The 13,477-nt window shown below is 32.2% G+C and overlaps 1 protein-coding gene across 3 annotated transcripts in view; it reads right to left on the reverse strand.

Annotated features, from left to right (window-relative positions):
- Positions 1-1,646: 1,646 nt before the first annotated feature.
- LOC108775544 (uncharacterized) overlaps positions 1,647-13,477 on the reverse strand; it is a 19,306-nt gene continuing 7,475 nt past the window's right edge. For 2 of the 3 annotated variants that reach the window (XM_018541947.1, XM_018541946.1), the window contains exons 3-9: positions 10,983-11,114; positions 9,816-9,899; positions 9,347-9,574; positions 6,538-6,741; positions 5,586-5,777; positions 3,024-4,432; positions 1,647-2,277 (exon numbers count right to left, since the gene is read on the reverse strand). In XM_018541947.1, coding sequence (XP_018397449.1) covers positions 1,647-2,277; positions 3,024-4,432; positions 5,586-5,777; positions 6,538-6,741; positions 9,347-9,574; positions 9,816-9,899; positions 10,983-11,114 — 2,880 coding nt within the window. The remainder of the gene's footprint in view (positions 2,278-3,023; positions 4,433-5,585; positions 5,778-6,537; positions 6,742-9,346; positions 9,575-9,815; positions 9,900-10,982; positions 11,115-13,477) is intronic. The other variant, XM_018541948.1, reaches the window with a different exon arrangement.

A 13,477-nucleotide genomic window follows, 5' to 3' on the forward strand; every position in this document is an offset into this window, starting at 1 on the left:
TTTGAAGAAATGTAAAAAAAATTACTTATATATAATTGTTTATAATTTTATATATGTATACACTAAAACTTCGTAATAACATACTTCGAAATAGCGCGAAAGGTCTCTTTGCTATATGTAATACGAGTAGGAAGTATAGCCATTAAAATCTTGAATTGACTATGTTCACCCGGTTTAATGACATGTTATTAACTCCTTATTCGTTTATACACAAGGATTTATCTCATCTGTATTTACGTTGAAATTATAACATCGATCTTATTCTTACACTGTCTGAACTGGTGCATGCAGTGCAATAAGCTCAAGCAAAACAATCGTATGTTTATTTCATTTCAACTTATTGCACCGTGTGTAATCTCCTAAGTATTAAATTTCGTTGAAATTGAGCTGATAGAAAAGTATATGCCATAAAGAATTAAATAAAAAAGTTATTTGGAAAAGAGGGTTTGCAATAAATAATTTCTACTTCTCCCTCTGAAATCAATCAAAATTAGAGGAGAAATGTATCTCTATATCATAATTAATTTCCAAGAAGAATCCCAAATACGAATAGGTAACTGCTATATTACTTTATAAAACAAAATGTAACAGGTATAATACATATTTTACAAGGCCGGATTAAGATTTTTGCCGCCCCTAGGCAGTGAAATTCTTGTCACCCCCTAAACTTGCCGCCTTTAAGCAATAGCTTAGGTTAGCCTCTAATGCTAATATGGCACTGGAGTTATAATAATAGAAGCATATTGGAGCATGTGACGCGAACAAACCTCTAGTGATAGAAAATTTTTTCAATCATTTGCGTGGTAAAAAACGTTACTTTTTTAGAACTTTTTTTCAAAAAATGTCCCCCTAAGTTTGCCGCCCCTAGACTATAGTCTAGATTAGATTTTAATGCTAATATGGCACTGATATACTTTTATACTTCTATGTAAACATTATCGGATAGATATCTCATTGACAGTTTGCTGCATATTGGTTTCAGAATTAAATTATGTTTTTAAGAAAAAACTAAAAAATAAAGCTAGAGTGTCATTATTGTATATTGCTTTTATTAACATTTAAATAAAAATATCCAAAAATAACCAAAGCACATTTTTTAAACTGATTTTAAAAACGTAACGAAAAAGAGTTACTTTGTCAAGAGTTACTTTGTAACGATAACTATAACGAATTATTTCTAAAAGTCGGTAACTAGTTATTTTTTCTACTCGATAACGCGCGGGCGCGAGTAACATGTTACTTTTAAAAAGTAACTTTTCATTTTCTGGCATCACTAATCTCTGCGATTCTGGACAGGTGACTATTTAAACGTAGTCTGTAATGATCATATTTAAACACTTATAAAAAAAATTACCGCCTAAAATAACAAATAATTTCTTTACTTGATTTTTTCGAAAACTTTCTTGCTATAATATTTTGAATCGCAAACTTTTTTAGACATTTTGTATAGTTATTTCTGTAAACCTTAAAGCTATGACAAAATGAAAAGATAATCTTTCATTCGACATTTAATTATCACAATCAAACATGTAACATTATAAGCTTTTTCCTTGACAATCTAGAGAAATATTCTACAACAAAAAAATTTACTTCGATCACATATAACCGAGACGAATGCAATTGGCATCCAAAACTCAATGTACTTGTTACAATGATGTTTCGATGCTGAAATTTGTTCGTTTGGCGTTTTCCATTCTATAATCTTCCATTCTACCTGTGAAGCTTCTTCGGAAGTTCCTATTGAGACGAGCGACCTTCGGCCGCCTTTCGGTGAGTGATCTGGTTAAACCAGCTGCCTGGCGTCTTCTATTCGACAAATACTTCGGATGACCCTCGCGAGATCTATCATCGTATTCATTTGAGCTTGTTGACCATCTATTTGTTCGTTCAGAATGCAACCTGTTATAAGAAAGAAATGAGACGTCGTTTCGATGTCCCCGTGACGTCTCTTCCACTTTAGCGGAAGTGCCCATTGCCTCGAATGGATATCTATTGTGTAAAAGATACTGAAGTTTTCTTTCATGCCCGTTATTCCATGAAGAATGCGTTATGTGTGGCAATGAATACGTGATACTATCGGGCCGCAATAAATTCATAGTTGAACAATCGATCGGAAGGGATCTTGCATCTTGAACAGTTAAAGATCGATTTGGCCGAATAAGCATTGCCGAATCGTTCGCGGAATCACCCTCTCTGACGCTACATTCCCTCAAATTTCTCACAGGCACGATATCTTTGCCGCCGAAAGGATCGCCAGGGAAGACTTCTTGTATCGGACTGGCAAAAATGAGCGTTCTATAAAGATAGGATCGATTTATATCACTTGCACAAATATGCTGTAGTATTCTGGAGTTATAGCAATTGATTATTTTATACTATTAGAAATGGTACGTAAATGTCATGTTCAAATATTACACGACATTCCTCTATTATCGGTGAGCAGTAATTGCCTTAACTCCAAGTCACTGTAAACGTTAACTTCCAACTTTGGCGGAAATAAATTAAAAATTATCCCGTAAAAAGAGATACAAAATAAAAGCACATAAAATATAAAAAACATTAAACTCTCTCTCTCTCTCTCTCTCTCTCTCTTTTACTTTTCTTATTTTAAATGGTATTTTATTTTTTAAATAATTAAAAGAATAAATTATAAAAAGAATAAATTTATTATAATTTAAATACATTTTAATAAATTTTTAAGAATTGGAAATATATTTTAATCATAACTTAAAAACTTAATTTAAAAGATCACGAGCTTGAATAAAATACAAAAGAATATACTTGTAAACAGAATATCGCGTCAAGTTGATAGTTAACAATAATTATGAGGTGATTACCAATTAATAACAATACAGCCACAATACGCCATTATGTGATGAGTAAGCAGAAACAAAACACAGCGCAAATGTTAATAAGCAGTAAATAATATCAGCATAATACAATATTAGCAATTAAACATAGAAATATTGTCAATCATTCAAAATGAAATATGACAAAATTATTAGGCTGACAACAAGACTTACCTAGTGCTTTCCTGTTTTTGATCATTGATATACATTTTATCTCTTTCCGACCTAAATTCTTCGAAGGATGGCATTCTCCTTCTGATGGGATTTAATTTTTCTCTCGAGTGTGAATGATCGACCAATTTATCGATTCGAACATCATTATTACCCTTCTCGCCTCTACCAGAACTGTTGAGATAGTCAACACCACGATTAACATCTTGTTCAGTGAAATTTTGGAATTCATCCGCAGTCACAAGTGTATACCTGCGCTTATTTTGCTTCAAAATCGACTTTAAGCAATAGTATGTCTTCGAATTTGGTAACTTCCAGCAAGCCTCATTTAATATAGGATTCACCATGATCCTGCTACGCGGCTCGGTTTTTGGAATAGTGCTCAAATTTTTCGGAGAAACTGTCGTTTCGTCGAGGGAAAGAGAACGATGATGAGTCAATGAAGGCGAAACTGGAAATCTCCTCTGGCGTTCGGGATATTGCCTTTCATGTAGAAGAATCATCTCTACGTTAACACAGCTAGCTTTGCCAGCTCCTGGTAGATCTTCTTCATTTTCTAATATGTTCTCCAGACTTCTGACATTCTCCTTCGGATACGTATTCGCCAGTTCCGATTGCAATCTCAAATTAGGTTCAGAGATGTCGCGGAGTATAGTCCGATGTTCTCTTTCAGATATCATGTTGGGAATGAAATCTGCCGATGTAGTCTGAGAGCTTTCATTAGACTTTTTCCTAGCGACAATGCGGGGAAAGGTGTCAGCATTAATAGTTTGCGTGCTGGCGGAAATCCTGCCGCAATTGCTGCATCTGCTCGGAGATGCTTCAATTTGGAGATTATTCGAGGAAGCTACTGGATTTGCCGGAGGATGCAATCGACCATCTGCCGTCGTCCGTAGCGTCGCTAATTCATTTTCAAAAGTATCACCAATCTGGGTACTCGTTGGCAAGTGATCTCTGCTGGTTGCAATCTCGATGTAGCTGCGCTCATTCATCTTCATCTCATATTCGTTCGCATTCCCATGACACGGACAAGGGCAGTGACATTCGCATGGCATCAGCGGAAGTATTTGCATCGGATCGTCCGCGCTGCGTAATATCGTACTATTTGTGCATCCAGCGTAGGCATTATTCATGGTCGTATTCCGATTATCATACTGTTCGGCACATTCGTAAAGAAGTGCCTCAGAGTAACTGGGTACTATATCAGTCGCAACATTCATCTCCTCTCGGTTTTGCCAATTTTCTTGTCTTTGTTCAGACTCATTGCGAGTTGTTGCTGGTTCCATCAATAACGCCTCGCTATAACTGGGTGCCAACATGTATGAACCTGGCTGGCTTAGCTGGCTTATAGATGCATGAATGGGTTCACCAGAAGTCGGTGTATCGTAATTTACACCAAACAATTTGGTAACCTAACAGAGGATTCTTGTATTTATTTTTACAGATTTTATTATTATATGTATATTAAAAAAAAATATGTTCCACACGAGTGATGAAAATTTTTTTATATCTCATTTATAAGTAATGTAGATACACATCTGCACTCTCTAAGTACCAAATGATAATAATAAAGATGAATTGAAACCGATGAGAAAGATGAGTTTGTTCTATGAGCGTACTGATATTGCTTACGGACATAATTTCTTTGTTGAATTCTCAAATTTTCTTAGGTATAGATATTGAATTCGCGAAGTGAGTTGTTTATAACCTTGTTGAATCAGCGAAACTATTTTTTTTTCCGTGCGATTGAGCTACAGTAACAATATCACAAATTAATAAGCGATTTAATAATTTAATGCTCATAGGCATCTTAGAAAGATCTTATAAATGCTGAATAACATTAAAATCTGTGAATAATCTTTTCGTAAAAAATGTTACCTTGAATCTGAATCTTGCATTCTGTATGAACATCCCCATCGTTAATTTATTTAACTCGATCCGTTCAGCTGTTGCTTGAGATCTAGTCGTGGTGTAAGTAGAAAGGTGAACCATTGCGCATAATGGCAGAGATTTGAGATCTTGACCAATCAGGGTTTGAGCTTTTTTGCAGCGCGCGTGTAAAGCGTTTTCGAAGCGCTGTTCAGATTTTTATTCTGCGCCATATTGAAGATTTCGCATAAAAGCTCAAAGTGTGATTGATTGCGACTGCCCCCCACTACTTCTAATTTACTGCGCATCCATCGGAATGGTTCACCTTTCTACTTACACCATGGGTGTCACTACGAGTAGTGTCGAGACACTACCGTATCTTTTGATAGGTATGTTATTCAACGTTATTAAGATCTTTCCAAGATACCTATGAATATTAAATTGTTAAGTTGCTTGTCAGTTTAATTTGTGATATTAAAAATCAATTCGGCGTGCAATTTGAATGATTACGTAGATAGACATAAATTTATATCAAATAATTTGAGTATTTCAGATCCGGCTTGACAGTGTAATATAGGCATTTTTCCTCTTAAAAGAAATTATTATGTGTGTTGAAAATTTATAATGATAAAATTTCAAACAAAAGTATTAAATTAAAAATTCCTTCTGTTTAACTCCATCCAAGACTGTTTTTACCTGATAATCGGCGTATTGTGTTTTGTATTCGATGATTACTCGTAACGGCCAGCTAAGCAGTAGAGCACTCAGACTCCAATAAATATAGTGATTCGTAAACCATGGATTACCGAGAACGGCAACTAGCATCGTGCTAACATTGTACCCAAGATCAAGACCTTCTCTCATTTCCATATAGTCATCATTAAGTTCCTGAAAGTGTAAGTCTCATTGGTTATTTTCGAGATTAAAACATCTCTTTTTCTCTTTTTTCCTCCTTCTCATGTTAATACGCTTTTCACTACCTGAAAAACGTATTAAAAAATTGAAAAGGTTTTATGGTGATTCTGATAATAACACCCGTAAGTTTCTAATATTACAAACTTATACGGATCCATTAATAACTAAACTATTTTATATTGATAAGTCCCTAATTTATTTGAAAAAAAATTATTATATTACATAGCAAGTACTTCGAAAAGACATAAAACAATTGAATTGAACATCCTCCATCGAATTATAAGGTACACGAAGAAATTGAAAAAGTTGCATTCCGTAGAACTTTGTCTAATTTTTCAGAGCATAATTACCAAAATAATCGATAATCATAATTTTTTTTTATTTAAATATTATTGTTAATAATTACTCATTTTCCGTTTATACTGAATGAAAAAAAGCAAAAATGCCAGCCATCCACTTAACGTTTTCCAGTTTATAGTCACTACGATTTATTTTATATATTATTATAGTATTTTAGATTTATAGTCACTATACGATCAACAAATATTAACATGTAAATTGTCACTAAAAGAAACACAAGTTTACATAGCTGACTAATAGCCCTCGGGCTGAGTACGGTTGTCTAGTATTGTGTCAACGATTACGGCAATCTGTGATTGAAACAAGTGTTCAGTGATTTTACAATTGAAAAACACCCAACAATTATCGCACACGCACACACACATTTTCTTACTTGTTCGGCGAAAAATCGTGATCGTGCCTCCTCAAATTCCGTAGCGGACCTTATGTTTGAAAATGCAAAACCCTTGGTAAGCGTGATCTTCGTAATTGGTATCTTGGCCTCAAGTACCAATTCTTTACTGATATCTTTTACTCCGCAATAATCGTAATAGTAGTGAGTGGTAGCTGAGTGTGTGTTCACCCTTTCGTAATAAATCTGTAAAGCGAGAGAGTGAGAAGAGATTTGTCAAACACGTTTTTAATAATTGTTTTACTATTGCGATATCAATTATGATCGATCCAATTAACATTAAAAAGATTTCGTTTGCTGTCAAAAGAAAGAATTTTACGAATTGTCCTGTTACGTTCTGTAGATTCTACGATTCTTTTTTTCTAAAAGAATCTGTTTATCGCAATTCTTGATGGCTTTTGTAAAGATTGAGTTCAATCATAGGTTAATAATTTAAAGAATTTTTGTTTTTTTTATATAGATATGAAAGAATTCGAGCATCTAAACAAAAATTCGTCAAAACTCATAAATGTTAATCAGAAAAAATGTCAAATACCACTAATGCTAGATGTGACTAGAGGCAATAAATGCAGAAATGGAAACACAATCTATTAAAAATGGACAGATCATGGGAGATTTCTCCTTTTAACGAAAAAGTTTAATAGCATCACATAAAAAATATATATCTATGTCACACAATAGCAAATATTAAAGGTCTATGTCTCATTCAGACTTAACAATAATTCCACTTTAAATCACATTTTAAGAGTAGGCCGTCTGCTTATCGTTATCCAGCATCGCACTCATGATCGATGACAATTATTTCGCGCTCAATATATCTCTAAAAAGCTAACGATAATTATTTATAATTAGAAACAATTTTCTTGATTTCTATTGTAAGAAAAATCGTAAATCACTCATATAACACTACAATAATAATCTCTAGACAAAGGAAAAGATAGGGCGGAACCCATAGACGTTGCTTAAGATTCGAGATGTTCTTGAACCAATCGAAGAACCATATTAGCCTCTTAAGACATTGCTTGAAACGATCTTGAGATTAAAAATGGACTATGGATTCCGGCCATAATGTTTTTCGGAGTATAAATAAATGCCCACAGAAGCGCACGGTTCAGAAGAAGTTTTTCAGAAAACAGTTTGCAGTCAACTATGGCTGCGTTCCGTTATGCACTGCAGGTACTGAAAATTTATAGTTCGCGTTACGTATACTATAGACTTTCAGTACTTGCAGTGCATAACGGAACGCAGCCTATATTATCCGTCAGTTCAATATGTTTCGGTCTGAGATTTATATAGCGTCAACCTGTGACTAGAACTACAAACCATGAAAAAAAAAACTTCTATCTAAACAAGATTACTCCGTTAATTAATACAAAGAGTCTAGACACAGAACGGTGATACTCCAGACAAAATGTTAACAGTATGTCAGCGATATGACAAATTCAATTATAATTGTATAGCAGATTCTTGCGTCCACTGCTTCTTTTTTAAATTTGATTTTTGTCATCATGACAAAACATAATACGAGGGTGGGTCAAATATAAACGAGAATTTCTTTTTAAAATTTTTTTATACGAAATAAAAATACAAATTTTTTTTTTATTTTTCTATTTTTCTACTTTCCCCATTTAACTGGAAGCTTCTTTATGCCGTCATTATGAAAAGAAAATAAATGTGTTATAAGCTAATTGCACACGAAAGCGAGATTTTTTAAACCTTTATTTGTTAATTTTTAATTTTTAAACGAGTAACGAACGATAATTAAAATCTATTGAAGATTTGTAACAACGCGTCATTACATGTATTGCCCTAGTTTACATCGATCGTTTATGTCCTCGTTTATACCGAGCACTTGATATGCACACTAACTAGTAACTTTCTATTAAATTATCTTAATTTTGGCAATACATTTAAATAATGGTGTACAAATCTACAGATTAATTAAATAACCATATCGTGTATATATTTATACATGCAATGCCAAAATTAAAATAATTTAATAGAAAGTTTCTGATTAGCACGCGTATTAAATGTTTGGTGTAAACAAGATCTAATATACTCGTACCAACTAATTTACAATAATTTAGTGGAAAGTTACTGTTTGATAAAAGTATCGATGTAAATTAGGACATTGTGGATACGCAAGCGACCAACATTTACACTAAATACTCATCACTCAAATGTAAATCCTCCTTTTCAAATACTAAGTTGTAAATTACCTTTCTAATTTTTCAATTTCTTCAATGACGTCTAACATGCGCTAAGCCTGCTTTTATCTTCGAAAATTCTATAGTATGCGTAATGTAAACTATAGCATATGTCAGCCGCCCTACCGTTATAAGTGCGTTCTGAATATAAGCTTGTATCCTGATATTTTACATTTCATAAAAACGTAAAAGGCATTTGCGGTAAGATATTGAAATTTGGATGGAAGGAGGGAAAGAAGAATAAGAAACATCTGATGGATAAGCATATCTACATAAAATCGCACTTTTTAAAGCAGAAGATTTATCATTCGAATTAAGGTTTATCATTCGAATTATTCGATACTATAATTTTATCAAAGTAGATATATATAAAGTTCATCAATTTTTTTAAATAAAAATTTTTAATTAAAATTTTATTTTTTTATATTTTTAAATTTCTAATCTTTTATCATAAAAGTAGTTCTTTTCTATTTTAGTCTTTTTATTTTAATCTTTTAAACGACTTTTGTAAATATTTCACGAGCTCGTGCCTGAAAGAATTAAAGAGGAAAATTTATCCGATAAAAGGTAAAGCGACGCGTCACCTGTGTGGTGATATAATTATCTCCGTTCCTATAACGCGTGATTTGTCGTTTCCTGCGCACATAGTGATAGGAAACTGCCTTCCACCATATTCGCGGCTGTGCCATCTTTAGCTGTACCAATTTGGATAGCACGCTGTCCTGGCTCTCCGCGTGTAATAGATCGATCCTGATTGGCGAGTGATAGCACTCTACCAGATAAACCAGATACAGCATCCCCATAAATGCTACCTGTACGATAAAAAGAGGGAAAAAGGCTAAGATTATGATAAAAGAGCTAAGGGAGCAGCTCGATGTGCATTTAAGCGTGTGAAAAAATTGAGCGAAAAAAGTCGATATTACTTCTCACACACACATCGAATAATTTTTTTTTTTTTTTTTTAAGGAAACAATATACACAGGGTTAATTCGTAACAAAGAGGAGGAAAACAGAAGAGTCGCTCCTTTTCATACTTGCCCCTGATATACGTACCGGAATATATATATAGCCGTCATCACAGGGCGATGATACGTGTCTCGTACTTTTAATAGGAAATTTAGTGTAGTTCACCATAATCTGAGAAACAAGAGGAAGAATTTTTGTTTACAAGCTTACACAATGAATTTGCCTACATATATGTATAGGTACGTGTAGTGCATATATAAGATATTAGATGTAATTGATATATTGAATGCTCCTTTTGAGTTTTTTAACAATTTAATCATATGAAAATTTAAATTATTTTGAATTTATACTTAAAATCCAAAATTCTTTATATGATTGAAGTTTGTAGCGCTCGTGGAGTAAAAATTTAATGCAAGCCTACATTAGATCCGTTTTTTGTTCCTGCACTGTCTGAATTGTTAAAATGAAACAAACATATTTGTTTCACTTTAACTTATCGCATCATGTGTACTAGTTCAGACAGTGCAGGAACAAAAAACAGACCCATTGAGCAAACATACAATTGACGATCATTCATGTATATACATGTGACTTTAATTCTTTAAGTCTCAAAATTGAAAAAATTATAAAAGTTTTATATATTATAAAATACTCTCTCTTAAAAAAAAATTAAAAAATCTTTGTATCCAAACATTCTTTATAAGTATTCAAATATCTGAAACGTTTGATACCGTTTCTCACGGTCTTATAAGATTTAATATTGTTTATATATGTATCTCTCTCTTATTGTTAAAATTAACAGATTTTTATAATTATTAGGATAAAGGGATCGCACCAATTATTGTGACTTCATTCTATTTTTTATGCATTTGGCATATATTTCTTTATTAAAAAAAATTTTTTTTTAAGATTTAATATAAAATTAAAGCTCTTAAAACTTCTTTAATGTATAAATACTCTAAAATCTTCAAGATTTAACAAGGTTTAGATAATAATAGGAAATATTTGAATAATCGATTCAAAACAATTCGACGTTTCAATCCACGGTAAATATATAGAAAAGGGGAGCCACCCCCGATGATCTTGACCTTGACATATGTTGTCAAGGTCATGACTCTGAATAACCTCCCGCAGGTTTTAGGTGGCGGTCGCTGTATGTCAAGGTCAAGATCATCGGAGGTGGCTCCCCTTTTCTATATATTTACCCATCGCTCATTACTGCTCAATTCAAATTTCTAAATATCTTTTACGTACCTTGGTAACGTTGGCACATCTGCACCATGTTATTGCCGCAAGACAGCCATATATAAGAACTGTTAGCACCAGGCATTTACAGTTCGGTTCCTTTTGCAGTGCACCGCATAACGTTTGAGAAACCGGTCGCTGCTGAAGGTGAAAGATTCATACGCAAGTTTGACAATTATTTACAATATTAGAGTAGAAAACGCAAGAACACGTTCGAGAAGTAACTTTCAATACATAACGTTATATTTAATAAAAATAACAAAAGGAGGATAAGTTAAGTTAGAGTCATTTTTCGGCCAAAATAAAAAAGTTCCGAGATATACAATTTATATTGTATAATTGTATATCATATTAAACGGCTACTCAAGTGGATTTAAAGGATACATGGGATCACTTATCTTGGGGAAACGTCGGACACATGGAAGAAATTGTTATCAAAAATAAATAAATCTGTCATATTTAGGCTATCACATTTATTGAAAAATTTTGCGCGAAATTATATATAAGTAATTAAGATCTAAGCTAGACTGTTATAGGCTTCGTATTCGTATTAGTTATGTTGTTACATTGACGGTTTTTAGAATTTAATATTGTTTATTGAAAAAGTAAGACAAGAATTGAGCAATAAGGATCGTATTATTTAAACATGCAAACACTTGTGTTTGAAAAGAAAAATTCCACAAAACGTGCAATTTGACCCCATAATTATATAACATATAATGTGTAACTATTGTATTCATTGTAATCTGTAGCACTACTTTATTAAAATCACTATACTGAAAGCATAGGAATAAAATACACAGACATGTTACTAAACACTTTTAACGCTCGTGAAATTATTTTATTCTTAATAAAACGAAAAAAATTAAAATCGGCAAATAGGAGTCAGCGCGGTAAGAAGCGCGCAATTAATTGAATAAACATTTACTAAAACATATAATACATAAACATCAACAATTGATATTTCCGTGATTTCATCGACGTTTAATATTTCCGGACGTTTCGGCTATACATTTTATAGTCATTCTTAGCAGATTAACAATCAATCTCACAGTATCCGACAGGAAACACAATTTAACGGCCAAGGAAGTTTCAATGCTTATTGGTAGCGAAATTATGTTATCAAGCGGAACCATGGTACAAAAAGGAAAAAAAACATTATCACTTAAAATTAGTCTCCAATAATAAATTAAATTAAATATAGAAAAACCTCGTCAAATTACAAAGATCTTAAAAGAGAATAACGTTTAAACTCTGTCATGTTCTGATCGACTCTAAATACAATACAATGCATTATTGTATCGTATTTAGATTATTTATATTTTCCCATATTCCTGATGTTTCCCCAAGATAAACGATATACCACTTGAATAGCCATTTAATGTGATGTACAATTTGTATATCTTGAAACTTTTTTATTTTGGCAAACAAAAAACGGCTCTAACTTAATTCTCCTTAAATGATTTTTGCATTACATTTGCACTATTAAACTAATTATAAGATGTACTTTCCCGCTATTTACAATATTAATAAAGTAGATCTTTAAAAAGAGGTTTAAAGGAATTTGAACACTGATATCATTTGATTAAGATCCTTCATACGATTCACAAATAAAATAAAACGTAAAAATAAAATCTATAAGGTCTGTCAATTGCTGCCTTTAACAGAGGATTCTAATCATGTTATCACAGCATTTGTGTGTGGGAAATTCTGTGCAAACAAAGAAAATAGAACATTCACAATACACAAGAAGATCCATTAAATTGACAAATGTTAGAAGCACTTGACATTAAAAAAGAACTGTTTTAAACAATACAAAAGGATTTCCAATTTCGATCGACGAATGGAACAAGCACGTAATAACATTTTATCATAAAAAATGCGAGAACAACAGATTGCGTAACTATCCTCTTGCGATAATTATATGACTTTATAATATTTTTAATTGTAACAATTTTAACTGATGATGGTCTAAAATAGACCGAAACGTCTAGACTTTAACGTATATTTTGAATAAAGGATATTCGCTCATTATAATTAGCGCTGTGGCTATATGCTCTTTGTTTTGATTTTATTTTATATTCTAAGCCACATAACATATACATATATTATATTATAAAGTAGATCTTTTTTATGTAAATATACATAGTCAAAGTAGGTATTTCTCAAGTAATAATTTCTGTAATTACCATAATCATAATGTTGCATGTTTTTGTTATGGAATCATAATAGTTCAATTATATATTATATTATTGTTTAATTTAATTAATTTAATTAAATGCGAAGTATATAATATATGTATATAAAGAGTATAAAAATTGACTCATATAATTGCAACATAATGTAAATTAATAATGGAATGGAAAGTTACTTTTTAAAAGTAACTAGTTACAGTTACTCGTTACCGAGTAAAAAATGTAACTAGTTACAGTTACAGTTATCGCTTTTTAAAAGTAACTCGTTACAGTTACCGTTACTTGAAAAATAACTTTTCGTTACTTTTC

The sequence above is a fragment of the Cyphomyrmex costatus genome, unplaced genomic scaffold (genome assembly GCF_001594065.2).
Source record: "Cyphomyrmex costatus isolate MS0001 unplaced genomic scaffold, Ccosl1.0 scaffold30, whole genome shotgun sequence".
NCBI classification, from domain to species: domain Eukaryota; kingdom Metazoa; phylum Arthropoda; class Insecta; order Hymenoptera; family Formicidae; genus Cyphomyrmex; species Cyphomyrmex costatus.